The 27,959-nt window shown below is 39.8% G+C and overlaps 1 protein-coding gene across 3 annotated transcripts; it reads left to right on the top strand.

Annotated features, from left to right (window-relative positions):
• Positions 1 to 239: 239 nt before the first annotated feature.
• Positions 240 to 27,959, top strand: NACA (nascent polypeptide associated complex subunit alpha). 3 transcript variants are annotated; one of them, XM_063427140.1, is made up of 25 exons: positions 240 to 344; positions 2,269 to 2,340; positions 3,647 to 3,805; positions 5,143 to 5,208; positions 6,001 to 6,045; positions 6,431 to 6,490; positions 7,101 to 7,202; positions 7,706 to 7,768; positions 8,005 to 8,079; positions 8,755 to 8,826; positions 9,226 to 9,285; positions 9,554 to 9,628; positions 10,501 to 10,575; positions 10,821 to 10,892; positions 11,430 to 11,495; positions 11,722 to 11,793; positions 12,744 to 12,803; positions 14,038 to 14,106; positions 21,069 to 21,404; positions 24,260 to 24,339; positions 24,680 to 24,757; positions 25,691 to 25,837; positions 26,846 to 26,974; positions 27,165 to 27,287; positions 27,833 to 27,959. In XM_063427140.1, the coding sequence occupies exons 2-25, from the start codon at positions 2,271 to 2,273 to the stop codon at positions 27,845 to 27,847; spliced, it is 2,169 nt and encodes a 722-aa protein (XP_063283210.1). In that variant the 5' UTR covers positions 240 to 344; positions 2,269 to 2,270; the 3' UTR covers positions 27,848 to 27,959. The 3 variants fall into 3 exon arrangements, with proteins under 3 accessions (XP_063283210.1, XP_063283218.1, XP_063283224.1); XM_063427148.1 differs by lacking the exons at positions 5,143 to 5,208; positions 6,001 to 6,045; positions 6,431 to 6,490; ... (11 more) ...; positions 14,038 to 14,106; positions 21,069 to 21,404 and having other exon boundaries at positions 243 to 344; XM_063427154.1 differs by lacking the exons at positions 3,647 to 3,805; positions 5,143 to 5,208; positions 6,001 to 6,045; ... (12 more) ...; positions 14,038 to 14,106; positions 21,069 to 21,404 and having other exon boundaries at positions 245 to 344.

Here is a 27,959-nt window from a genome sequence, read left to right as displayed (position 1 = left end):
ATGCAAAACTTGCTTTGCTCCATAATTATTATATTTATGATTAGGTCCAATCGATCAGTTAATTCCTAAACATAAACAGACCCCCTAAATATTTATATTCCAATAGAGGACGCCCAGGGCCCCCTGTTGTTTAGCTGTAATATAATTAGATGCCTGGTTACTAAGCCCCCTGCTCTCATGCCCATATAAAGAATACCGCGCACGCTGCCCCCACCCCCCCAACACAGCAGGTGAGGCACACTCGCGGGACCCGGAAGCAATTCTCACTGACGCCTCGCTATCCCGGAAGCAGACAGACTTGTGCTTTCTTTCTTCAGCCATCTTGGATCTGAACCCCTCACACAGTGAGTATCTCTCGCTCTATCCGTTGCCATCCTCCGTGTCCCGCGGGCACAGCGGCCAGTGGCGGGTACGGGGTGGCAGAGGAGGGTGTCATGTCTGGGGCAGTACGTGTATGGGCGAGGGCCGGTGGGCAGACCCCGAGATAGAGGGCATGGGATGGAGCTGGGACACTTCATGGAGAGCGAGGGGAGAGGCTGCTGGGTCCTCCGAGCTCTAGTAGGAGACTGTGCGCACTACGTGCTCCGTACGGGGCGCCGCATGCTGCCTTTTGTTAAAGGGGCAGCGGAGCTGTGGGTCTAACAACATGGTCTCCCAGGCAGTGGCCTACACAGACTCTGCCATTCCCTCTGTGTCCCACATGACTCCTGGTCACAGGAAAGTTGAGTGTCCTGATACAATTGTATCTTAGAGCGTCTGGTGTCCATTCCATAAAGCCTAGGTCAATGTGCTCTCTGTAACATTGTATCTTGGCGTCAGGTGCCCTTTCTTTATAAAATATGGGGCACTGCACCCCTCTCAGTATTGTGCCTTAGAAACTTTCTGCATCATCCCACTGACTGTAGCCATGCCACTTCTGTGCTCTCTCAGTTGTTGACAATTAGACTATACTGCTGTTCACCTATTGGAATAAGTTTTTATTCTTTTAGTAGTGTGCCATCCATTTAAACTCTGTACCAAAGGAGTCTTTCTACTGCAAGTATTGCGAAACCTCTTCACTAATCCTTACTGGTCTCCCAAACTCTTTGCTCTGAAATAAAATCTGTCAGACATGTAGGGTCTTGTACTAAAGCGTAACTTATGCTGTTTGAGAATACTCTTTGCCTGTATAAATCTTTCATGGCTTACTCTCTGGTCTAAACATGACATAAAGGCTCCAGTTTGTTAGTCTTTGGGAAATGTAACATACAAAAATGTATATTCCCAATTGCCAAATACATTTACAAAAGTGTTGCTGATGGTGACAGGTTTTTTTTGTCTTGTAAACACAAGAGTTTTAAACAATTTTTCAAATAACATTTTCATTGTACTTCCAGTCTTTAATTGATTTAGACTTTTCTGAGTGTATATCATTATTAGTCACATTATTAAACTTTTTTTTTTTGAGGGTTTTATCTAGAGTTGTTGGCTGCAGCACCTGTCATGCTCAGCCAACATGACTCTCATACTTCCTACTTCGCTTGTGGTCATCTCTACACATCTTTTATTGCAGGAATTGAGATTCACCTAGTTTTAAGGAGACAGGCTTATTTGGGAACAAACGTTTTATTTTAAAGCTGTAAAAGTGTACATGTATCTATAAGTAAAATACACAGGAGCCTGAGCCAAAGTTAACGAGCTCCCGTGGTTTGTCTGAGAAAGGGAACATTTTGCTTTTCAGCTATTGAACTGCCATTCATGTAATTTAAATCTATATTTAACTGGGAGTCAGTTCCATATGTTTTAATGTATGAAAGCTCGTTTGAGTATAGTTCTCATCAACCTGTTACCGCAACATTTTGTTATTGTCTAATATGTCTCCATATAAATACCGAACATAATCTGATATCCATGCCCTATGGATGGACTTTACTTTGGTAAGGATCATCTCTGCCTTAAGATGTAGGAATGTATTGCTAGATTTAAGGAACTTCACATGTTGTGGGCTCAGGTTTTGTAAACCTATTTGTTTTTGTCTCCTCACATGAATACATGCTTTTGTGTTTTGAAATAAAAGTAAATGATTGTGCTGGCCCAGTCTCTTAAACTCCCTCTTATCAAACGTTAAAAGCATTGCAATTTTAAGTACCGGTAGATTAATAGATTTTTGGGGTTGTGACCTACGTTTTTAGGGAACCCAGCAGCAAATTATAAACAAGTGTGTATTTAGTATGGCTTTTGAAAGCAAATTTAATCTATCAGATCTAAATTTATTTTTCCCCTTTTTAGAAATGCCTGGTGAAGCCACAGAAACCGTCCCAGCTGCAGAGCAGGAACTCCACCAGCCTCAGGTTGAGACGGGTAAGTGATTTGTATCACTCTACATCACTTTCCAAAACTCCAGTATGCAGCCATCTATCCTTGACAGATCCAGGTTGTCAGTGCTATCCTTGGAATGAAAATGACAGTCCTTGGGCTAAAAATATGTTTTATTTACTTATTTGATGTCGAATGTTTACCAGGTACAGTGTAGTAGATGATTTTTTTTGTTCAGATTTGTGGAATCAGGGAACGTGGAACACTAATGCTTTTCTTTTTTGTTTGCCTTTCATTTAACACATTTTAGTTTCTTAAAACAAACCAGTGCATTTATTTTGTTTATCCATACGTTTTCTCTCAAATGTGGCATTGGGATGCAGGTTTCCTTTGCTTTTGTCTGTTTTTAAAGGGGATACAATTAACACTCGACCTGTGGTTTGATACTGACATGTGTTTTTTATACAACCGATGAAGAATAAACACATACAACTGGTAACTCGATGACAACTGATGGTTTAGTGTTTTCATTGATGTCAATTGTCCACACAAACAAGTGATATTGAACTCCATCTTGAGAAAGGTGCTCTCATGTGTCCCCTTTCTCACACCCATTGCCCTGCAAATTATACTGAGGGACTCATGGACATTGAAGTTTACTTGCATCCAATGCATTTCTGTGCCTTTTGTAGAAAGGCAATTCCATAGTAGCGCACACTCCCCAGTTCATGCAGCAGATTTAAGGTAAGTTGATATCTTACTTGTGCTGCATAAATGTAATCCTAGCAAACACTGCAATAGTGTTTGCAGGGTGTGACATAATATAAGAAAGTGACAATGTTGTGGTAGGAGAAAGCATGGTACAGCATTATACAGAGCTGTGTATGTATGTATGTATGTATGACGTTCAGACATAATACAGTATAGTCGGCATTTCCATTGGAGACCATCACTCATGCATGATGCAGACAAGCTTCTGGCATTTTGGTGCATGTTTATGGTTACTGGAGATTAGGCTAAAATGAGTTGGTACTGAAGTAAAAGATCACAAGAGAATCAACAGCTAGGCTCAAAACTAAAATGCATCACCGTATTTGTAATGCAACGCTACAGTTTTGTAATTGTAACTATGCAAGGTGTTTTGCATAAGTCAGGAATTCAAAGAGATAATTGGCATTAATATTTTGTGTGTATGACCTATATAGAAAAGGGCAGTACGCAGTTATTAGTTGAAAATGCACGCCATCTGTTATCCTCTTGGAAAGGCCTTTTTGTGTACATATTTAAATGCCATTGTGGGACTAATCCATGGTGTTTCAAGCAAGATATTCACGTGCTCCTGATGTTACAGCAAATTCTCCCTCAGCCTCTGGAGAAGAGGCTGCTGCTCCTGCACAAGTGGCGGCTCCTGCTGCTGAGGAGAAACAAACTGTCACCCAGAAATCCGAGGTGGCAAATGGAGCTTCTCAGATTGAGGCTAAACCGGCTGAAGCCTCTTTAGAGAAGTCAGGTAGGTTCCCTAAAATTTAACACTGTTGAAGCAGGTTTATTCATCATTGCACTAGTCTATGAACAGTTCTTGCTAGGTATGCAATATTATAATTATGCACATTAAGATTTCCAATCACCACACTGAAGAAAGGTGGAAAACTCATGATTTTTGTGTTCACCTTTAGTACGGTGTGCAGTCAAACATGGTGTGCGTAAAACTGATATAATTTTACACACACTCTTGTCAATAATGGAAAAACCTATGTACACTACCCTTAAAATCGCTTACATTTTAATGAGCTCTTCTCTGCGACTTACCTGGCATTTATATTAAATATATATAGATGTGTGTAGTGGCACACACACATTCTCAGCTGACTGGCTTTAAAAGTTGTAACAAAGTTTGCACAAAGCAACTGTAAGCCTCTAAGCATTCACATCTCAGTTGTTTACCTTGTCAAATAGTTATGAGGTGGAGAAAATGTGTATATATTTTATGGCTGTTTTCTCCCAATTTGGTTGTCTTTATGTTTTGTTTTATTGAGAATCTTCTTTGGTCCATGTACTATTGGAATTGCTACAGAGGCATTGTAAACAGGTGCTAAAGTCCTTATTTCTAACCAAATGTATGCTGTTCATTATTAGTCTTCTAGATTTTATATATAGCTTCTTTAATTTATACTGGATTTTAGTTATTTAAAAAAAACAATCTTGTTCTGTCAAAAGCTCCCCAGGACTTGTCTGCTTGATGTTCTGTGGTGTTATAATTGGTAATCTTGTGTATCTCCATTTGTTTTCTTTACATCTCAACTTTAAAATGCTCTCCAGTACTGTATTGACAGGAGTCTCCCTCCACCCTTGGCATTTGCTAATGTGCTGTGAGAGGAAAGTGCTGAGCCAGACCATTAATTGTGCAGCTGAATGCTGTCTAGTCATCTGTATAAAATCTGCTTTTGTAACTGCCCACAATACTGTTTCCTCTACATTTTTTTTTTCCCTTTTGTTTTCATCAAATGTAAAAATTTGAAGCAACATTTATAGTTGCTTGATCTTTTACTTGAGTAAATCAAATGTCAATGTGCAGACATGTTGAATGCAATGGATAGGAAGGGAGTAGCGGTCTGTTTAGTTTCCCTTTAAGAATTGAATCTTTAGTGCTAGGAAAACAAACTTGTTTTCCTAGCACTATAGTGCCCCCTCCATCATGGCCTCCAACCATTGCAGGCAGATTTAATGTTTGTGTGTGTGTTTTTTTTTTATTTTTTTTTCTTATGTGTTCTTTAGAGTAATTTACAATTTCAGCACCTTTACAACATTCAAAGTAACCTTGAATAATATGCTGTTGTCACTCTTTAGCTACAGATGCTAAGCCGCTTTCCTCTGGTGCTCCTGCACCTTCTCCTCCTCCTCCTCCTGTTCCAGGTATGATGGTTGCAATATACCTGCCTCCCACAACTAACAGTGTGCTGTGCCTGCTGACTGATCTTGGGGTTTTGTAGCAAGGGTATAGATTTTAGTAACATGTGAGGCTGTTTGGTTATAGCTCTTGCTTTGTATGAAATTATACATTCTTGTTTCTCATGGCTAAAATTTCTGAAACCTTTAGATCTTCAATTTTTAGGTAGCACTATCACTTTTGAGTTATTCAGAAATCTAGAATCTTTATGAACAATTTGCCTGTTTGGCAATTCAAGTGCAATCAAGATATTATGTATAACTTCATAGTTTGAAGCTCTGCCTACTGCTATAGATGAGTTTTTTTTTTTTTTTTTTTTTAGTATACACATCTTGCAATTCTTAAAATTCATTGTGCGTGTGTAAAATATATGCAAGTTTGTTCATAGACCCCAGTTTTGTACTCTTACACCACTTAATCAGCTCATGGCAGAAGGGGTGGTGGTGGCACCAAAATAAGAGAGCTGTCCGGGTAAATGATGTCTCCTTTTGGGTTCCACCAGATTGGGAAACCTCTCCTTTGAGTAATCCTTTGCCAAAAAACTTGCAAAGAACATACAAGTAACTACCTTCAACACCTTACATTTTTTATATATTGTGGCTATTAAAACAAAAAATAAAACCTCCTAATAGACACTGTTACATTATTTGCCATCCTTTGGCAAATATCTTAAATTACAGCTCATGATGTGTTGGGGGGGAGGGGAGGAATAAAACAAATTTAATTGGTTTTCTTCTCATATGTTAATCATCAAACAGCTCCAGAATCTAGTCCTGCGCCTGTCATATCTCCTGACGCACCAGGTATCAATATGTTGTGGTTTTTTTTTTTAGTTGGAATAAATTAATCCACAATGTCCTGCCCCCCTCCTTCACCAAACATGCATGCAGTTAACCTCATTGAATTTGAATGTTTTATACTGCTTAAATATAGAATCGAAATAAAGTAGGCATAAATCATTCTTAAAATAAAATGTTAATTCAAAAATTGAAATAAGTAACATTTTATGCAAGTTTAATTTCCATACTCTAGCAGAGTGCATTTAACGAACTGTATGTTGAAATAACTCCACTTTCGACACTCAAGGTTTTTTTGTGAAATTCATTGTCATCCTAGATTTTAATTGATGCATGTCTAGTGATATGACGTTTACAAAAAAATTATCAACCTGTGTTTTTTGTTTACCAGCAACAGAGACAAAATCCCCACTTGCAGCAGATGCACCCAGTGTTGATAGTAAAGCAGCAGGTATTGTCTAAAGTGCTCACTAACCCTCATCTGTGTGAGGTTGCCTGGAAAATAAACACCCAATAACCGGAGCTGTGCATGAGTTAGATTCTACATGTAGATTATAATCAAGTTTCCAATACTTGTTAGTGACTTGTTAATAACCAGCTTTCAGACTGTTCTGAAATAGTTAAATGCTAGTGATTTGTTTTTTGAGGTCTGGCTGTTGTGGGTAGTGGTGTGTTTATGAACATTATTCATAATGTTTTCAGGCATTTTAAAGACCACAATTTTGGAGCAATGGCAAGTTTGATTGTCCGTGTGCACCCATGTTGCACACAATATCCTACAATTTTGAGCAAGGCTGCAACAGGTGTTGCTAGAGTGCACTGGTAGCTCACAGTATGAGGATATAGGAATACTGAGGTGTTCTTTCCCAACGTGGCTTCTTCCCATCTTTTGTATCAATAGCGTTCTGTACACTTGATATGGCCTATCATGTCATGCGATTGTTTCCTACTTTGACAGTCTTGTGGGTTATCCTTACACCTACTCATTTTTAAGTATTTTTATTTTGGGATACTTTTTGTAGGCAGTTTGTTCTTTATGGTTTTTCTACCTCTTCCTTCGGTTACAGAAACTGTTCCCAATCCTTCTACCCCTGCAGTTTCAAAATCTCAGGCTGCCAAACCAAAAGTTCCAAAAGCCAATGTTCCCAAATCAAAAGTTTCAGGTACCAATTTTGCATGAGTTGTTGAGATTTATACACCTGTGTAAAATACTTGATCTATTGCATGGGGAGCATGCATATTCCTTTGGTAAATGTACATTTATGTGGCTTCTTGGTTGAGTAATGACTGGATGGACTAGATGGAACTGAAGGCATCTATAACGTGCCATGTTAGTCTCCCTAGAATTTTTAAATAGGGTGCTATATTGGGTCATTCATTTCTTTTACCGATCCTCACATATTAAAATTTGTGTTTTGTAGCTCTCCTCAAGTGTTTGAATTCTAAACTGGAAATTGTTTGGGAATCCACCAGGAAATAGCAAACGTCAGGCCAAAATATTTTAAACTAGTAGCTCTGGCCATTTGTCAAACCATCTATTTTGACCAAAAATTGGTATGAGCATGTTAATGAATTATCCCAGATTTTCATTGATGCATCTCTAGCTAATGGCCTAAAAATAGTATTTTTAAAAAAATAAATAACATTTCATTCCATTTTTCTTCAGCTCAAAAGGCAAAATCATCTCCTGCAGTGGCTAATACATCCATTGCTGATGATAAAGTTTCAGGTATATGTTTGAATGCAGTGCTCACTAAACCACAACTGCGTGAATTTGCATGTTACATGTTAAATCATGACTAATATTGATGACCTGTCAGGACTATTGAGAGGTTTTTCTTCCAGTTTCCTACATTACCAGAGTAAGTTGTCATTTACGTGGGTGAGGTAGCCTTTTGAAACAAGTGCATCTTCGCAGGCCATGTGTGTAGACATTTAACTGAAGAACAAATGTTTCCTCTTCAGCTCCAAAATCAAGCACCCCTCCCACTGATGTTCCCATAGCACCTGACACACCTGCTGCTGACTCCAAACCTCCAGGTATTTTTGAACTAGAGTTTATGTAAAAAAAAAAAACAGTTCCTGCTGTGTCTGATTGCAGTACCTTGCTTGGCCTGTGTGGTCAACCTTTAACACTGCAGTTATTGTGGACTAAATTTCCTTTGATACCATTTTTAAAAAGAGAAACTTCAATACCATTGACACAACAGCTTGGCAGCTCTTGTGCTGCTAGGAGGCTGTCCAAAAATCTTTCCTTTTTATTGTTCAAAGGAACAGGAAGGACTTAAAAGAAAGGTTATTGATGTTCATGTGTGTCGAACACCGCTTTTCCACACACAGCACAGCTGTCTGCATGGCTCATTGTGGAAGTTAGACTTTTAAGTGTGATATCTGTGGGTTGGGGCTGGAGCAAAGGCAGAGATGAGGTTCAAATCACAGGAACTGAGGTGACTTCAAAGGTGTATATACTTAGACGTTTTAGATGTCCTTTAAGCCTTAATGTTTGTGGTCTTACCCCCTTTTTAGTTAAGTACCTTATGTTAAGGAGCAGTATATATATATATATATTTTTTTTTTTTTTTTTACTCAATTGAGATCAGTATGTCATTTTGGGCAACATTATGTTTGTTTTTTTGCTTTTTGTAAGGGTGACACTGACAATCTAACCTCTGTCATGTGTTTTGTTCCTTTGCAAACTTTGCCATCTTTCTTTAGTTCCAGACATTGTTCCCCTTCCTACTATCCCAGCAGTGCCAAAAGCCCCCGTTGCCGAAGAAAAGGTTTCAGGTATCCACTTTGCACGAGCAAACACAAATACAGCTTCAGACGCAAGCTACATTGTTCATTTAGTTCTTAAATTTTGGGGAGAGAGTTTTTGTAAACTATGTAACTTTGTTAAAAGCAAAATATATAACCTTTAACAAATGCCTTTAACATCTTTGAGTTAAAGTATGCATCTTTATGTGAACAGTAACTTTACCTTCTAAGACGAAGTCCCCATTTCTGTCTTGTGGTATCTATGAACTGTGTTGGAATTCTAGTGAAATCCAAACACAATCTTGATCAGTCTTTCATAAATAATATATCTCCGCCTAATAGAAGGTATTAAATGCTTTCCAGATGCCCATGGTTCTGGTATTTCCTACAGAATTACTGCTCCATAATGACTTGTCAATTTTTCTTCAGCCACAAAGGAACAATCTTCCCTAGCAGCAGCTGATGCACCCATCACTGATAAGGCTGCAGGTATTGTCTGGAGTACTCATTAACAACCATCTATGTGAATATGAGTGGAAAATCGTACACATGTGAATAACCAAAACGTCATGTGTGTTTCTGTCATAACCTAAGGAACCCCCATTTGAATGAGTTGTCTTCTGTTGTAAAGGAGTATCAAATAGGAATAATTTCATTTTCTGCTTCCCTGGAGTAGGTTGTTGAATTAAATGATTGTTACTGCCCTTTTTAAAAGTATGAGTCATATGCTTCAACTGAAGAAATGTTTCTTATTCAGCTCCAAAATCCAGTTCCCCTCCTATCAATGCCCATGTGGCATCTGATGTACCTGCTGCTGATTCTAAAACTCCAGGTATTTAGACCAAGTAAACTGCATGAAGAACAGCATGTTGTCAATAACTCTCCTGGCCTCTTTTCAGAATGTCTAATATTTTTAAACTGATTATTACAACTTACACATCCATAGATTAAACTGTTTATTCTTTTCTAGAAAACAGATTGTCACCACTGCTTTTAATAACTGGTAACCTTTTTTTATTTACATATATACACACTGAAATTATTAAATCCAAAATATAAGGATTCCAACCAAAAAAAGTAACTGTAGTGGGAACTGGATATTTAGCATGGATTGTGCTATACAGAATCATTTAATCATTTGGGTTGCGTTTCTTTTACTGGACACTTTATAGCTGTAATATTATCCGCATAGCTATCCTGTAGTTCCTTGTTCTAGAACTCCATTCTAAATAACATATGCATATAGTACATTCCAGATCAGCTTATCTTGGAATCATTAAAGGTACACTTTAGCGCTGGGAATAAAAAGCTAACCCTTTAAAATACTTGACTGATTCCAGCGCCAGATCAGCCGCCTCCGATACCATCGTAAAGGGGAACTTAATGTGCCTGTACAGCTAACATCTAATATTTTTCTTAAACATTTTCTCTACGCATGTCTGTAGATCTGATGCTTTGTTGCCATATCACTATATGCAGTTGTCTTTTTGCGTTCTTATTTTCATAGATGTACAATTAAAATTGTGTTTGTAAACATGGACAAATCAATGGAGTGTTCTGGAGGTTCCAGGCTTACAAATAGATAATGTAAATAGAGGATTAGCTTGGTTGGTTCTTTTTTGAAATTTATTATATTGAGACTGCAAAGTCTACTTGTGTTTTTTCTCAACATGTGAATTTATAAATATTTTTTTTTAACTTTAGCACCAGACACCACTTCCCCTCCCCCAAGTGTTCCTGTTGTGACCAGTATCCCTGTTGCTGATATTCAGGCCCCAGGTATCCTATTTTTCTGAATTATTCAGTACTAAGATCTTTGACCGATGTGCCTTCTGAGCAGCAGAAGGACAAGGGCTTGTTTATTGTTTTTAAAGGTTATCAAGAAGTCTGGCGAGTTTCAAAAATGCTATTTCAGAAGAAATGTACTTTAGACTTTATTTTTTTAGGTTGAAACTGCTCAAAACCCTCCATTTTTTTTATTGAGCAGCTCTTACAGTTTTGTATTTTTCTACCTTTATCTCCAGCTCCAGACACCATTTTCTCACCTGCTATCTCTTTTGAGTCGAAAGCTCCTGTTGCTAAATCAAAGGCTTCGGGTATCTATTTTGCATGATCTGTCCCAGTACTTCTTACCTCAATAAAAAAATCCCCCAAAAACAACACACTTTATTCATATTTTTGTATAAATTCTAGTTGCTGTAAAATGCCTTGCTAATGGCACACCTAGAAAGAACTTTGGAAAGTGATAGATTCAGAGAAAATCTGACTGTCCAAGCAAGGTTGAGGGGGTTGAGTTAACCCCTGGAAGTTGAAGCTCTAGGAGCTGAAAAGACAAGGTAGCGAAGAGTTTGGCAATACCAAGGAGGAAACAATGACCAGTCAAGTGCTGGTGCCACATTTACTAATGCAGTGTTTTTGCGGTTTTTATTTTTTTAATCTAAAGTAACATAATTTTTACAGTATTTGGAACTACTGGAATGCTGTTATTGTTACTAAACAAATGGTAACTCCTCTACAAATGTGCTATTCCAGATTTCCCTCTTCCGCTGCATGGGTACATGTATAATGGTCAATGGTGGGTGTGTGAGTGTGTATAGTACAATATAATAACTTTTCAATCTGTTTTTCTATAGCTCCTAAAGCAAAATCTCCTCCTCCTGCAGTGACTGATGTTCCAGTTGTTGAGATTAAAGTTGCAGGTATTTGAGTGGAGTGCTCACTAACCATGTGAATTTGCGTGCAAAATGGAGCAGTCATAGTTACCAAGCAATTCAAAGAGAGGGCTGTTTGAAATATTTGTGGTAAACAACCAGCTTCCCTGCATTGTTGGAATAGGTTTTTTAGAAGTTAATTGAAAAGTGATGAGACTCCACCATTTAGGGGTTTAACTCTGAATATTTTTTTTTTCTCCCCCGCCTCCTCCAGCTGCAGCCACTGTTCCCTCTCCGACTATCCCAACAGTTCCAAACCCCCCTGTTGCCAAATCAAAGGCTTCAGGTATCTGTCTTGCATGAATTGTTCCAGTTTTTCTTTAATGAAAATCCCACTGCACATTAAGTGTTTGGTTTTTCTTTGCAACATAATCCATTGCATGTAGAGCATGCAGATTCCTTTTTAGCAGTTGCAGATTACAGTATTGCATGAGAAGGATTTTGACGTTGTTTGGTTAAATAGTGGTCAGAAACGGAGTACAACGTTATTGTGGCATCTTGCAATCTTAATTTGCATTCAAATGATTACTCTATGCATCACGACCAATTCAGTGTCGTTTTTTGGGGGCAGGTGGGTTGTTGTGTTTTTGTTTGTTTTTTTAAGGTCATTGTGGCTGGAGTCTGCTTGTGCAGCGTTTCAGTAAGAAGCACTGCACATATGGACTTTAACCTCTTGCTGCAGAAGGTGTAAATCTACCTCTGGCATCCTGGTTAGGGTCCCGAGATGTCCGTTATCTGCAAATTTTCATGCACTATGTGCCATTTATTGTCTGAGAGTGGTCAGCTGACACAATCAACCAATGACTGACAACTGGATAGACTTCCAGATTCTGCCTCAGTCTTGCAGGGACCAAGGGAAGGGGACATACTGTTGCTAAACGGTTTGTCCCTATACTGGGGAAGCAGGCCGATGTTCTCCTGACATAACCACTATAGAGGGCTGTAATAGTTATAATGCTTGGGGTAACACTTTAACTAGGGTGCTATGTTATGAAATTCGTTCCCTCTAGCAGTCCTTCCTTGTGAAATGTCCTGTGTAACTTACATTCTAGTAGGGAATTTCACTGAAATGGGGGGGAAAACCTCAGTTGGCTACATGTCCAGCTGATTGTTCTTGCAAATATATTGACATTGGAAATAATTATTCTAACAGATTTTTGTTGTGCAGCTGACCCACTATAGATGTCTAAAGGAAGATTGTCTGTATAGCATGACTTATTTATTGTTTTTCTTTAGCCACAAAGACAGAGCCTCCTGCAGTGGCTGATGCTTCCATTGCTGACGGCAAAGCTTCAGGTATTGTCTGGAGTACCTACCGAGACTCAAATGTGTGCCTTTGAGTGGAAAATCATGTGCCTTTTAAAAACGGAAGAACTACATATCTATTCATATTTTTATATGGTTTAGAACAGGTTTAGCTTTATTTTTTTGGTAAATTAGTAATTTGATTTGTTTTACGTTATGAACGAGTGTATTCCATTCTAGAGCAAATCTATTTTTTTTTTAATTTTTTTTTTTGGAAAACTGAAGAAACATTTGCAGCTCCAAACTATAGTTCTCCTACTGATGTACTACTGGTGCTGACTCTAAAATTCCAGATATATAGGGCCAAGGGCTTGAATGAAGTACATCTTGCTGTGCCTGTTTGCAACCTTGGTCTTGTACAGGGATGGCTAACCACTTGCACAGCAGCAGAACCTTAAAGTATGGCACCTAGTAATTTTCGTTTTATTTTTTGGTTCAAATTGAAGATTTTTCCATTGACCTGTAATATATACACACACTCTTTAAGACCATGTTCTTGAAAAGTACAAGCTTTTTTTTTTATCTACGCCAGGGGTAAGTAACCTTTTGGTTCTCCAAATGTTATAGACTAAATTTCCCATAACACCCTTGCAGCAATAATGCCAGCAGAGCATCAGGAAAGAGATGTAGTCCACAACATCTGGAGTGCCAAAGTTTCCCTACCCCTGACCTAAACCTGATTTCAATTTGTACTGTATGTGTGGAACTGTATCACGTGCAATGGCAAAATCAAAGTAGATCACTTCTTACCTCTTGTCATTTTTTCCCCACTCCTCTTCCAATGTAAGCTTTGCCAGGGCCCACAGCGGCTTCTGTTCATTTACTTCTAACCTATCTTGTTGCGACTACTTTTTAGTTCACCTATTCTACAGCTCTGCATAATTTGTTGGTGCTTTATAAATAAAAATAATTCACTGCAATGCCCACAACTATCATTGTTGTATCTGTCTGGAATGTCCTATGATGGGGCAAGAAAACAAAATGGTAATAAGTGGACGTGGTTAATATTCTGATGTTGGTGGGGGGATTCTTCTTCTTGACCTTAGTGAACTTTACCTATAAACCATGGTTCTGTCAGACTGATTAATTTTTCCTTGCCATCTCTTAGTATCATGCCATTGTACTGAATCGTACTGAATTGGTTTCTTGTCTTTATATTCTGAATATCAACACCGCTTATGTTTGTGATTCTATTACCTGCTGATAAATCTTGTTGTTTTCCCAGTTCCAGGTGCTATATCTCATGCTGCCCCCACGGCAGCTAAAGTTCTTGCTGCTGATTTACAAACTTCAGGTATCTTTTTGCTGCACGGATCACACTGCTTTTTATTTCTAACAAAGCACAATTTGGTTTGTTTGAGTTTTCCTCTTATCTTTTAGTAAGTTGGCAATGTTTCCCTCTTTGCAGTGGTTGTGCTCTTTAGTGTGTTGCATGTAGTAGATTAGATAATAAGGAACTTTTAAAAAAAAAACTTTTTTTTTTTTTTAGTGGTTAGATTTACATTCTTGCTTGTAATGCCACAACAGCCCTGACAAGCCCATAAAAGCAGTTGGATATAAACAAAGACATAGCATATGAAAAGACAGCACACTTTTTTTTTTTTTTTTGGATAGCAGAACTGCTCAGGCTAAATCTGTAAGTAAATACAAAGAAACAAGTCCTGCGCTCAAACTCTCATTACTCCTGGGTGGCAGCAACGACCATAGTACACATCAGCCAAAATACATATAGTAGAAACCAAAGGGAAAAAAGTTACCTGCGCTCTTTCCACATCCCTATGCATATTTAAACAAATGGAGGTTTTTAGTTATCTCCAATGGCCATGAGAGGGTATGCCCAGCTGCCACGTCAAGGCAGACCTCTTAGGTGGGTCCTAAATCTAACCATTCACCTTGCTTCCTTGAGCTTCTGGCAAAGATATCTCTGAGACAGAAAGGGGCATTTTTTATATACATCCCTACATGCTTATTAACCCCTTAATGGGGAACACATGGGATGGGCAGCAGCATTGTTAAATCTATAAGTAGTTTGTTGTACATGAGTAATGAGCGAAGCTGGCGGTACTAACTGACATCATGGAAAGTGTTTGCATTAAATTACCATGCTTGGTTACAGGAGAAACTAGGGTTTTAATTTTAAATGAAATAGGCAATAGCCACCCGCACTTTATGGAGTTGGTCATAAATGCTTGTGTGTGTGCTACTAAATGATTTTAAAGGAGGCTAACTAGCCATAATTAAAAACTAGTTTAACATAAAAAGAACTAACTTTTGCAATTGGCATCAGAGTGACTTTGTTGGTGGCTACGGTGTAGCCTATCATGGTATATGTGACTGAGGAATATATCCCTGGGAGGCCAGCCAACTTAATTAGAAAACGCAGTATATCTGGAACAGTCAGCTAAGTACATATCGAGGTCTGCAGCTATGTTAAATTAGTGCTCGCTGGGACATTAGGATAGTACTAGGTGTATAGTGGGTACAGTTCATGCCTTGTCTTGGTAATGGCAGGGACTCAATTTGCCAAAGCTCAATGCTGTTAGATCGCAGGAGCACCCATATCACGTCGCCCCAGGCCTGCAACAGAACTGTCACCTGCTCCACTGTCCCGAACTCTGAGTATGTAAGTGACACTGTAAGTCTGTGGTGCCTCTGCCTTTAAGCTCTCCAAGGGTGTGGGTGGTAAGGGGTTCTGCTTCCCCTGTTGGCTCTCTGCCCAGGAAGGCTCTTCCGTGGAGATGCTTTGTGAGTTGGTGCAGAGGGTTGGTCCTCCACCCACCGGTGATGTTGGGATAGAAGTTCCTTCAGCCCTAGGGTCCCCTGCTTCCAAAAGCTTGCATTCAGCCGATCATATTTGGCAAGTAGTTCTCCCTCTCGTGGACATGTGCTAGCGCCATGCGGTCCTGCGTCAATCTTAAGGGAAGGGTTGGTATGCACAGGTGTATCAGCCCCAGATAGGTAGTGCAGCAGCCTCCTCAGTGGGGACCGGGGTAACCCCCCGCCGGTCCAAAGCGGGGTGTTGGTGGCCAGGAAAGCGTCGGGTAAGTTGCTGATGTGTATTGGCTGGGCAGTAAGCGAAGCAGCAGCCGTCCGCCTCACTCTCCTCCCAGGTAGGCCTCCGTCTCAGTCTTTCTCCAGGACCCAGCATCACCCAATTTTAGGTACTCCAGCTGCACCGGGACACTCCAAGAACTTGTACCATGGGCTTCCAGTGTATTACACGCAGGGAAAAAAAGCAGGCATTTTATTAGAAAGTAGCTTAATACCACTCTGCCCCGTCCCCGAACGTTTAGATTTTAGCTGCTATAAGGTATTCTAGCAGTGCATCTTGGTGCATTTAGAAGATAACAAGGCTACGAATTTGGGAGATGCCCTATACATCAAGTAATATGCCACAGGGGAATTTTTATTTTAAACATTTGGTAGAAATACCCCAATGAAAAACATATATTTATTCATGCATTGGGATAAAAAAAACCAAAAAAAAAACTTCAGGCTGAAGCCTCTGAAAGTCTCCTGCCCTCTTTTCACTGAAAAGCTTCTGATTCTTCTGAAATGCTTTATGGGTGTGGAGTGGTCCTAAAACAAACCTTTTAGATTTAACCACTAATAATCTCTAGTATTTCATAATGCTAACATCAGTACCTTTTTAACATTTTTGTTCCAACTTTGTGGAATGATTTTCAGAGATTTTCTGCTGACCAAATGCTTCCAAATTCCCAGCTGCGGCTTCTCATACCTGTTAGACCTGTGCAAAAATGCTTTTCAGCTAGGACAAACAAATCCAACACCATTTTAATCTGTGCACAGACAAATCTGTTTACCTGGGATTTAACCATTGTATTCAGTGAAGATTCCACAGGTAAATCCTGTTCAGATTGATTAGCTCAGGCACAGAATCAAATGTATAGGATTTGTTTGTCCCAACTGAAAAGAAAGTCTTGTTGTAGAAGTGGTTAGGCTGTGTATCCCAACCCTATAAATTAATAAAGATTGCAGATGATTTTTTTTTTTTTGGATGTCTTAACTGCATGACTGACATCAGCTTTCCAGTCAACAATTCGACTTTGTTCCAACATAGTTTGTAATCCACCACTGAACTGTAGGCACATCAGAAGTACCCCAATAGGCTTATCCCACCCATGCGCCTTCCACATGGCCTTTGTACAACATAAACACAAGCATGGAAATAAAAAAAATTCATAAGAACTAGTTGCTACAGAGCATGTCGAAGGTGGATGTTTTGGGTCCATAACAATTTTTCCAGTTTGATAAATATATTATGTGACAAGCAAAGGGTGACGGACCATCTTCCGGATATTGGGTTTTTGGAAGATGAGGTATGGTGTTTTTTTTTTTATTTTATTTTTTAAATCTGCAATCTTTTTCAAGTTTAAATATCTTAAGTTAAGGGTCCTTACGAGTGAGTCTAAGTTGGATATAGAAGACCTTTAAATTGAAACTACTGTTTTTATGATCCCCCCTTTTAATCTCCTTAATCATGAAATTATTTGAAAACACATTAAGCTTGTAGTTTTTAGATTTCTTCCTGGTTAATTTAAGAATACAATATATCCAGCAAAAAGTCTGAAGTACCTTGGTCTTGTTATGACATGTTTATGCAGAAAACTGATTCTGTACACTCCCATCCCTATGCTTTCAAGAGTTGATGTTTGATTATTTTTCTATACTGCACTGCATGGTTCTAAACATTTATACCTTGCCTTTCTTTCTCCCTTGGGTTTGATTCTATTCTGCCTTGCCTTTCTATTTTGATTGCTTTTAAAGCTGATGCTATAGTTGGTAGAGCAAACAAAACTACATTGGAAACTCAGTCTGCTGTGCTTACTTCTAACCTGACTGATTCCAGACAAATGTACTCAGTGCCCCTAAATTATCCTCTAGAGGAAACCCATCAGACCCCTCTAACTAACATAGAAAATGCCTTGCATATGTTTACCTCTACTGTGAAAATAAACTCCTTAAATACAGAAGAAAATATGGAGGAACCTTCACATAACATTGACAATACAAATGAAAATATGCATACCTGTTTAAAAGAACTTGATTTGGTAGTGATGGAATCTGATGCTGTGGGAACTAAAGCTATGTTTGAAGGAAGCACAGAAACTAATTTTGTTGGAGTTGAAATCATAAATACTGAAGTCGTTCTTTCTGAAACTGGTTTGCTTAATGCAAATATTTCAGCTGCTCCAGAATCTAATGGAACATCTGATGTGGTTGATGCACCATTCCTGACCAAGAAGCCCGTTGCTGAAGGGTTGGTTAGTAGGGGCTTCTCAGAGGATGATGATATGCATGTTACTGCTTTGACCCATACAGAGGAAACTCGTGACCTGGTTTGTAAGGCTGCACAGGGACCAGGCTCTATGGTGGTTCGACATGCTGATGAGTTGGAGAATCCTCAGGTAGCCTCTGAGGCTTGCCAAAAAACAGTTTCTAAATTGGCCCATTACTTTGCTGAACTAGAGCCTGTTTATGTGGCAGAGCCAGTGTCTAAGACCACTTCTTCTGATGTGTCCTTTGCCTCTGAGTCAGTCCCCAGTGAGGAGGAACTGACCTCAAAGCTAGTGTCTGAGATTGTCTCCTTTGAGGAGAGAGCCCCAAAGCCAGAGTTTGAGGCAGCATCCTCTTGTGATGTAGAAGGGTTAGAGCTAACATGTGAGAAAGAGGCTCCTGTCTCAGAGCTAGAGGTAGCTCCTGCTTTAAAGACTAGCTATGTGGAAGCATACCCTGCATCGGAGCTAGTGTTTAAAGTGGTTTTCTGTAAGGTGGTCCATGCCCCAGAGCCACAAACTGAAGCGTCCCCCACCCTGGAGCCAGCATGTGATGTGGCTGTCACTGAAGAAGGGGCCCCTGTCATAAAGTCGGCATATGAGGGGAGTTCCTCCAATGAGGTGGCAAGAGAGCCAGCACCTGAGGTGGCTTCTCCTGTTGTGGTAATCCCAAAGCCTGCATTAGAGACTGCTCTCGCTGAGGAGGTTGCCCCAGAACCTGCAACTGAGGCAGTCCCTGCCCAGGAGCTGGCATGTGAGGTTGCGGTCTCTAAAAGGGTGGCCGAGGCGGCTTTCACTGAAGAGGTGGCAACAGAGCCTGCACCTGAGGCGGCTTTCACTGAAGAGGTGGCAACAGAGCCTGCACCTGAGGCGGCTTTCACTGAAGAGGTGGCAACAGAGCCTGCACCTGAGGCGGCTTTCACTGAAGAGGTGGCAACAGAGCCTGCACCTGAGGCGGCTTTCACTGAAGAGGTGGCAACAGAGCCTGCACCTGAGGCGGCTTTCACTGAAGAGGTGGCAACAGAGCCTGCACCTGAGGCGGCTTTCACTGAAGAGGTGGCAACAGAGCCTGCACCTGAGGCGGCTTTCACTGAAGAGGTGGCAACAGAGCCTGCACCTGAGGCGGCTTTCACTGAAGAGGTGGCAACAGAGCCTGCACCTGAGGCGGCTTTCACTGAAGAGGTGGCAACAGAGCCTGCACCTGAGGCGGCTTTCACTGAAGAGGTGGCAACAGAGCCTGCACCTGAGGCGGCTTTCACTGAAGAGGTGGCAACAGAGCCTGCACCTGAGGCGGCTTTCACTGAAGAGGTGGCAACAGAGCCTGCACCTGAGGCGGCTTTCACTGAAGAGGTGGCAACAGAGCCTGCACCTGAGGCGGCTTTCACTGAAGAGGTGGCAACAGAGCCTGCACCTGAGGCGGCTTTCACTGAAGAGGTGGCAACAGAGCCTGCACCTGAGGCGGCTTTCACTGAAGAGGTGGCAACAGAGCCTGCACCTGAGGCGGCTTTCACTGAAGAGGTGGCAACAGAGCCTGCACCTGAGGCGGCTTTCACTGAAGAGGTGGCAACAGAGCCTGCACCTGAGGCGGCTTTCACTGAAGAGGTGGCAACAGAGCCTGCACCTGAGGCGGCTTTCACTGAAGAGGTGGCAACAGAGCCTGCACCTGAGGCGGCTTTCACTGAAGAGGCGGCAACAGAGCCTGCACCTGAGGCGGCTTTCACTGAAGAGGCGGCAACAGAGCCTGCACCTGAGGCGGCTTTCACTGAAGAGGCGGCAACAGCGCCTGCACCTGAGGCGGCTTTCACTGAAGAGGCGGCAACAGCGCCTGCACCTGAGGCGGCTTTCACTGAAGAGGCGGCAACAGCGCCTGCACCTGAGGCGGCTTTCACTGAAGAGGCGGCAACAGCGCCTGCACCTGAGGCGGCTTTCACTGAAGAGGCGGCAACAGCGCCTGCACCTGAGGCGGCTTTCACTGAAGAGGCGGCAACAGCGCCTGCACCTGAGGCGGCTTTCACTGAAGAGGCGGCAACAGCGCCTGCACCTGAGGCGGCTCCTCTCACTGAAGAGGCGGCAACAGAGCCTGCACCAGAGGCGGCAACAGAGCCTGCACCAGAGGCGGCAACTGAGCCTGCACCAGAGGCGGCAACTGAGCCTGCACCTGAGGCGGCTCCTCTCACTGAAGAGGCGGCAACTGAGCCTGCACCTGAGGTGGCTCCTCTCACTGAAGAGGCGGCAACTGAGCCTGCTCCTGAGGCGTTCCAGGTCCTTGCCCCAACTCCAGTGCCTGAGGTAGCTCTCATTGACAAAGTGGCCCTTGCCTCTGAGTCAGGGGCTGAGGAAGCCTTTGTACTGTTGCCATCTCTTGATGAGGCTCTTGCCAAGGAGGTAGCTCCAGAGCCAGTGTTAGAGATTGCTCCTGTTGCTGCGCCCACACCCAAGCCATTGTCTGAAGCAGCTCTTGCCAACAGGGTGACCAATAAACTGGAGCCAGATACTGAGAAGGCTCCTGCCGATGAGATGACCCATGCCTCAGAGGTAGTGTCTGGGGCAGTTCACTCTAAGGCTGCTCCCTCCCCAGTCCCAACCTTGAAGCCAGCATCTGAGGCAGCTCCCATCTCAAAGCAATTTGCATTTGCTGGTTCTCTTAAAGCCACTGATTCTAATTTAAAAGCCTCCCTTTCACTTGACCCTTCTGATTCTGGTGCCTTGAAGCATGACACACTTGCCTGTACTGACACTTATGCCCCAGAGCATGCTGCTGTTTCATTGCCTGATGATCTTGAACCACTTGATTCATATAACCTTGTGGCTAGTAATAGACAAACTGACTCTCTACTGATGATTTGTGCAACTTCCCTACTTATGCCAACTTCTACAGCCCCAGACTGTGACCTAATCTTATCTACAGACCTTTCATTCTCTTCTGCTCCTAACCTGTCCTGTTCTCCTCTTATTTTAGCTAATACAGCTGAGAAAGTACCTTCTCAAATTGCTGCTCCTCAGCCTCCTGCAGATCTAGTTCCTCTAAGCCCTGCAAAAGAGCTAACCCCTTCTTCTGCTTCGCCAGCCCAGGAACCTGTACCCTCTGTACCCCTTACTCCTCTTTCCCCAACTCTTACCTCCAAAACACCTGCACCTCTGCCTATACCTGTTGAAGAGGACGACCTGCCACCTCTGATTCCTCCAGAAGTTCCTGTTGAAGAGACTCCATTTCAGCCTATCCTGGTCGATGTCATTTCTCCAAAACCGGCCCACGCTCCTCCTGTCAATGAGCCAGTGTTAAAGAACGATAAGGGTATTTTGTCTGTTTTTAACTGTGTGAAGTGCATGGTGTTTGAGAAGTATAGTAGCACTTTGCTCACTAGGAAATTACTAACATCATTAACATTTGTTTTTAAATTTGTCCTATCTAGAAACAAGGGGTTACTTTCTTTCTATTTAATTGTCCTAAACACGACTATACCTCTTAATGCTTATTTACATATGGTGCCACACACTGTAACATTCAATTTGAGGCCAGGCGTTGGTGCAGAATTCATTAATGGCAAATAAATACATTTTCCTCTTACTAATTCCACATGAGGTGGCTTATTACAAGCACTGTGAGAGAAAATTATCAATTATGTGGTGATCGTACCTATAGTTTTATGTTGCTCACAAAAAGTGCGTTCTAGTAACTTTGATATCCGTTGTTAGTACTTTATTTTCCGTCAAGCCCAAAATTAAGATGGTAAATTCCAAATGTGCCAAAACAGTCTTGCGCATGCGCATTGTGTAGAAATGCATGCCACACGTGTACTCAAAGAATCTTGGGATCAAGGATCAAAATCACACTGGTCACTTTAAATGCATCAAATGCCCCCCAAAGAAAGAAGATCTTGATAAAAGCGTCACTGTCACTCCCCACCCAATGAAAATAAATTGGTATTTCATAAACAACAATTTTTTTATAAAATACTATATTGTGTTGGAGCTTGCCTTGAGCTTAACCCTTTGTCTTACATAGATTTCCTACAAGTAACAATATTGGCAAAGTAGTCCCTATAAGTTTTAAAGTCAAAAAGATCAGAAAAGAACCTGTATAAGGAAACAATAGAATAAAAGAGTTTTAATTGTCAAAGCCACTTAGGGATGAAAAGGTGTTAAAACTTAAAGGAAAATTTAAGACACCATGCCTTTAAAAGTAAGGATTGCACAAACCTATTTCAAAGTGGAAAAATCTTTCTTCGCTCTTACTGTGGAAGGAAATCAACCCGCTTACAGCATGTTTAGTCACTAATCAACTACAAATGTTGTAAATATGTGTTCTGGACACATGGTATTTGCACAATGCTTGTCACTCTTTATACATAATTTATTTGATTAACTTTAAAGATGCTGTATGTAGTTTGTTGCTGTAGTTTTTTTGTTTTTAACAATTGTGCGGTCTACTAGGATTCTTTGTATTCCATTGTTGGATTAAAGAAACAGTAGAAACCACTCTACATGTAGATTTACCTTGTTTCTTTTAACTTGTACTCACCCTGGTCCTAAATGTATCTCCGTTTTTGTATTTCTGAATGCCTGAGTTTTTTTTGTCCAAATAAAAGTTAAAATGGGAAGTGAGTTTTCCGCTATCTACAATTGCACGTGTTTGTTTTCCCAATGAAAGATATGGTGGTGAATACAAAAGGACAGACCATGTGAATATGCCAGAATATAGCGGTGTATATAATCCCATCTGGTAATGCCTGTTATTTAATGTTTCTGGTTTATTTATTCTATATGTAAGTCTTCTGTATCTTTAACATAGACCTGCCCTTTTAATGGCTTTCTTTTGTACTTAAATAGTTTATTGTATTTGACTTACTTAATGTGTTTTGGTATACATGGTAGTAATATCACAATCTTGAAATATGTATCACTGAATAGGCATGATTAGTTGTCGTCCTGTCATAAAAAAAATTAAAAGTGGAGTTGTGCGCAAAAGTCTGACCTATATTTCAATGAACTCCTCTGTGCTAAAATGACACTTTTTAAACCATGCATCTGAAACATTTTTACGTTTTTGGAAGCAAAGTTTAACCAGTTAAGGACCACTGACTGTCTATGCTGTCATTTGGTGTTTTCCATTGTCTAAATATTGAAAGAATATATTTTGGGGGGGGGGGGGGGGGTGACAGAAGATAAAAACATGGGGGAACATTCACTTAATGTAAAAACTACTAACACCAAAGTGTAACAGTATTCTCACCTGGAGCAGAGATTTGGGAAGAAATTATGTTCTAAACATATGTAGATATGTGTAAGAGAACCTCAAAAGGATGAGTATCATAATTTTAAAGTATTTAAAATTAAAAAAAAAAAAAAAAAAGAAGCTTTACCGTCATTTTAACGGTCTATGAAAAGTCTATCCATATACAGATTGTGATAAAATGTATTATGCCGATTCCTGGGTCAAAGATCGATGGTGTATACTTAAGAATAAATTTAAAATTAAAAAAATCACACCTATGATTGGATAGAAAACCTTCAAAATGCTCATCAGGAGAGTGAGCTCCTACTGCCCTCCTCCTTAGAAGTGGATCAGAGTCTGGGCCTCTACTAAACTGCACAGACGCGATTGTGCCTTTAGTGTACTCCTACACTGGAATTGCTCTGTTTCCCTTACAGAGGGTGGAAGGAGGCTTCACTTTAATCTTACTCATTTTGTTTAGTAGACCCTTTTCTTAAGAGTGGAGTTGGAGCTCCAGGTGAGATTACTGTAACAATTGCGTTGGTAGTGTGGTATTTTCTCCATCTTTTCATACCCATCGATATAAGAATAAAAAACATTTCTGTTTAAATCTTTTCATACATGCATGAATTGGAATAGAGGGTAAAAACTTGGTGTCAAAACCATGGAGCACAAAACGCTCTGAAATAAAATATGCATTTGGTGGAACTCTAGTAGATTACTTTCTTGTGACATGGACTGTTTTATAGTAAATGTTACGTGTGGTTGTATCTTAAGACTACTATAAATGTGCACAGCTGTCACCAATGTTTGAATTAACCTCACTTCACTCTTATCACGCAGGTTGCTTCACCACTGGCATGCAGACACTGGAGTCCCGCAGCACCACACCATGAGTACATAAATCTAAATTCATATTGTTTTTTCTTTGGTAGGGTCTGGAACAGAGTCTGATAGTGACGACTCTCCACCAGAGCTGGAACAGGACACACAATCCACCACACAGCAGGCACAGGTAAACTAGATTGTGCATACATTTTAATACATTTTAATAATTTTTTTTTTTTTTTTTTTAAACATCTCTTTAATTTACTTTTTTTATTTTATTATTATAAAACATGTTTCACAACCTTGCTAAAAGTATGATTGAAGTAACCTTTAAAAATTAGTCCCAGAAGACCATTGACTTTATCTGAAATGCTACAATTATGATAATTTTAAACTGCTGCTTTTGTTAATCTGTTGTGGAGGCGTGCTATAAATTGTAATGTCTCATATACATATCAAACGTCTTAGATTTTTTTTTGTCTTGTCTTTTTCTCTTCTTCTACACCTCACCCATTGCCATGGACCAGCTTGCCGCAGCTGCAGAAATAGATGAAGAACCCGTCAGCAAAGCCAAACAGAGTAGGAGTGAAAAGAAAGCAAGAAAGGTAAAAATACAAATATTGAATGTACATGGTAATGGTAACTTCCCAGTAATAACACTGTACTCTTCAGTGGCTGGCCAAACAAGATGGGGTTTGTAATTTAAATAAAATGGCTTTAACTGAGTATAAATAAAATAGAAGTCCTCGATGCAACAAAATTACATGTCTATTTTGACCCTAGTAAGTCACCAGCCAATTGATTGGTGTCTGATTCTACTGATACTGATTATGACACATGCTAGGTCTGCTGCAGTCTAATCCTGCTGTTAGATAGATATAGATATATATATATATATTCTATATCTCTCCAACTACTTCTAGCCTATGTGTATGTATATCTCACAAATGTAATGATTTACAATGGAATATATTCCAATGGTCTGTTTATTGAACAGGAACATTCGCATTTCTCCCATGCTGTTGTCGTTTTTGTTTGTTTCTTTAGATATATATATATATATATATATATATATATATATATATACTGCATGTTCTACCTAATGCTTCTACGTGTGAATGCAGTGAATCCTTGTTCAAGCAATATACTAAAAGGAAGTGCCCTTACGTGATTTTGTTTTGGAACCGGAAACCTGTAACCCCAAAAGGTTCTAGAACACACGGCTTACCATGATCACAGCAGAGGAAAGAAAATAAAGGTCTTGTGTAGCACATATTTTTTCTTAAGCAGCAGTACTTAGTAAGGAGTGCCACCTTCCACCATTTAGTAGAGAAGGGGACCCAGTTGGTCTCTAGCAATGCTGCATGTAAACAGGTTGTACAGAATCCAGCCACAGACCAGGTTTCATATATTCACATAGAGAAATATGAAGCAGCAAGTTCTCAACATGTGTTGGCTTTGTGCACTTTCTGCTGTAGTTTGATATATTTTTGCTTTCTGGAAATATATTCTTATTGTTTAATTCTTCTTTTTTAAAGGCTATGTCCAAACTGGGGCTTCGCCAGGTCACTGGAGTCACAAGAGTCACTATCCGAAAATCCAAAAATATTCTTTTCGTTATCACAAAACCAGACGTATACAAAAGCCCAGCATCTGACACTTACATTGTCTTTGGAGAAGCCAAGGTGTGTAATATTTGCTTTACTTTACATAGGTTCTGATACCTCTAAGCAACCCAGCATGGAGTGAAAACGTAGACTAGATGAAAGAGCTGGATGTTGCAAAGTATGAGAGCACACGTAGAGATATTGATAGAGAGGAGGGGGGAAAGGTTATAGAAATGCATTTATAGAAATCCAGTATGACCCTAAACCATATTTCTATATATTTGACATAAATCATCCATATTGTTAATATTTTGACAATTTAAAGTGTAACTGTCATGCTAGTTCTACTTGTGCTCTTTTAAGAGCTTGAAATTCCATTTCTACGTAGTGTTAGCAGTTAAACTTTATTTCCCTTCTCCCATTTTAATTATTTTTTGAAGTGGGCATTAATTAGCTCCCATGTTACCTTTTGGAACTTCTGCTGTTGAGTAAAGATGTCTAATAAATTATTTCAATAATGAAATGTACGTTTTATGGTACTGAAGGACACCTAAATAGCTAGTGGCTTACAGCCGCCAACTTGAGTTTAGTATTCCCTCATTATGAACAATTGTGGTAGAAGAGAAAATCATTGAATATTTTCACACAATCAAATATGCCCATAAAGCCATCTGTTCAAATGAACTAAATGTGAATTCATGTCACAAGTTCCATATCTGTAGTTTAAATACTTTTGGAGAAGATTTTTGAATGTTTATCATTAGATTGGTAATTAAAATAAATATGAACACCAGACCATGAGATAGTCGTCGTCATCATGTTACGCAAGACATCATGTTACGCAACACTCAATTTCTCTATCATCACACAAAATTTCAAGAGACTTGGGTTAGAAATTGTCATGTTATAGACATTATGAACATTATGTTCAGATTATTATTCGAAGATGCCAAGTGTTCTTTAGCTACTTGATCAAAATAAATGTTTATACTGTTGACTGGCAAGTGTTGCCTAAATTCTGCTTCCATTTCAAACACTGTTACCATATACCTTTTTACTATATTGTACAATCTATGTACTTTGCAGATTGAGGATCTCTCACAACAAGCCCAACTGGCAGCTGCAGAAAAATTCAAAGTACAGGGTGAGGCTGTATCAAACATCCAGGAAAACACACAAACTCCAACAGTACAGGAGGAGAGCGAAGAGGAAGAGGTGAGTTTTGTAATGGAAATTCATGGTGAGCGGGCAGTTAAAACCTTATGTGTAATGCGATCTACAACATCTAATAATATAGTGTTCATATTTTTACATTGTAATTTTTAAACCCGTATCTTTCATGTTATGTATAATCCAGCTTGCTTGTTAAATGACTGGGCTTTATTTTATTTATATTTACTTTTAGGTTGATGAGACAGGTGTGGAAGTAAAGGATATTGAGCTTGTTATGTCACAGGCTAATGTATCCAGGGCGAAAGCTGTACGCGCTCTTAAGAATAACAGCAATGATATAGTAAATGCTATCATGGTAAGTGTGGTGTTGTGTATACAGATTTAACCAGTATTCAATCTGTAGTGACCCATGGCATATTAATTCTCTCATATCTAGATGTATCCTCTTCTTCTACATTCTGTATATATGGTTTTTTTTTTTTGTGTGTGTGTTTGTTCTGAATAACGAAGACCAGAAAACTTTTATGCATACTACCTCTAGGTGATATTAAAATATATATATATATATATATATCTCAATACACGTAGAACGAAATAATATATCTATATAAATAAATATATACGTGTATATATATATATATATATATATATATAACTACACAGTATCTTTACATTTTAGCATCTCAATTTTAACTATCAATCGGTTAAGAGGTTCAGTAAACCCTTTACCATTTTGCTGCTAAATAAATGTATTTGGTCAAAGGGCAGTATAGAAAATGAAAGTAGCATGTTAAAATAAAGTTGATTTGAGTTCATAAGAATGAAAGTTAAACTAACATTTTCAATATTCATACGCGTATAACTTCATAACTTTATTTTTTATTTTTAACCAAAATGTAGGAGTTGACGATGTGAGGGTCTGCAGGAAGATCTCCTTTCGTCTTGCTCGTGGGTCGGTGCAGCTGAAATCGAGATTTATACTATTTCTATTGATTTAATAAAGTTGTGGCTTATTGTTGGTGACTTA

Source organism: Pelobates fuscus, chromosome 1, assembly GCF_036172605.1.
Source record: "Pelobates fuscus isolate aPelFus1 chromosome 1, aPelFus1.pri, whole genome shotgun sequence".
Taxonomy (NCBI): Eukaryota; Metazoa; Chordata; class Amphibia; order Anura; family Pelobatidae; genus Pelobates; species Pelobates fuscus.
The sequence above is the reverse complement of the archived record's forward strand: the minus strand, read 5'-3'. Positions and strand labels throughout refer to the sequence as shown.

Bases quoted from the DNA above. Each gene is read 5' to 3' on its own strand.
- NACA (XM_063427140.1), top strand. From the start codon at position 2,271: ATGCCTGGTGAAGCCACAGAAACCGTCCCAGCTGCAGAGCAGGAACTC. The intron at 6,491-7,100 runs GTATTGTCTAAA...CTCTTCCTTCGG, and splicing joins TGTTGATAGTAAAGCAGCAG to TTACAGAAACTGTTCCCAAT. The intron at 24,758-25,690 runs GTAAAAATACAA...TCTTTTTTAAAG, and splicing joins GTGAAAAGAAAGCAAGAAAG to GCTATGTCCAAACTGGGGCT.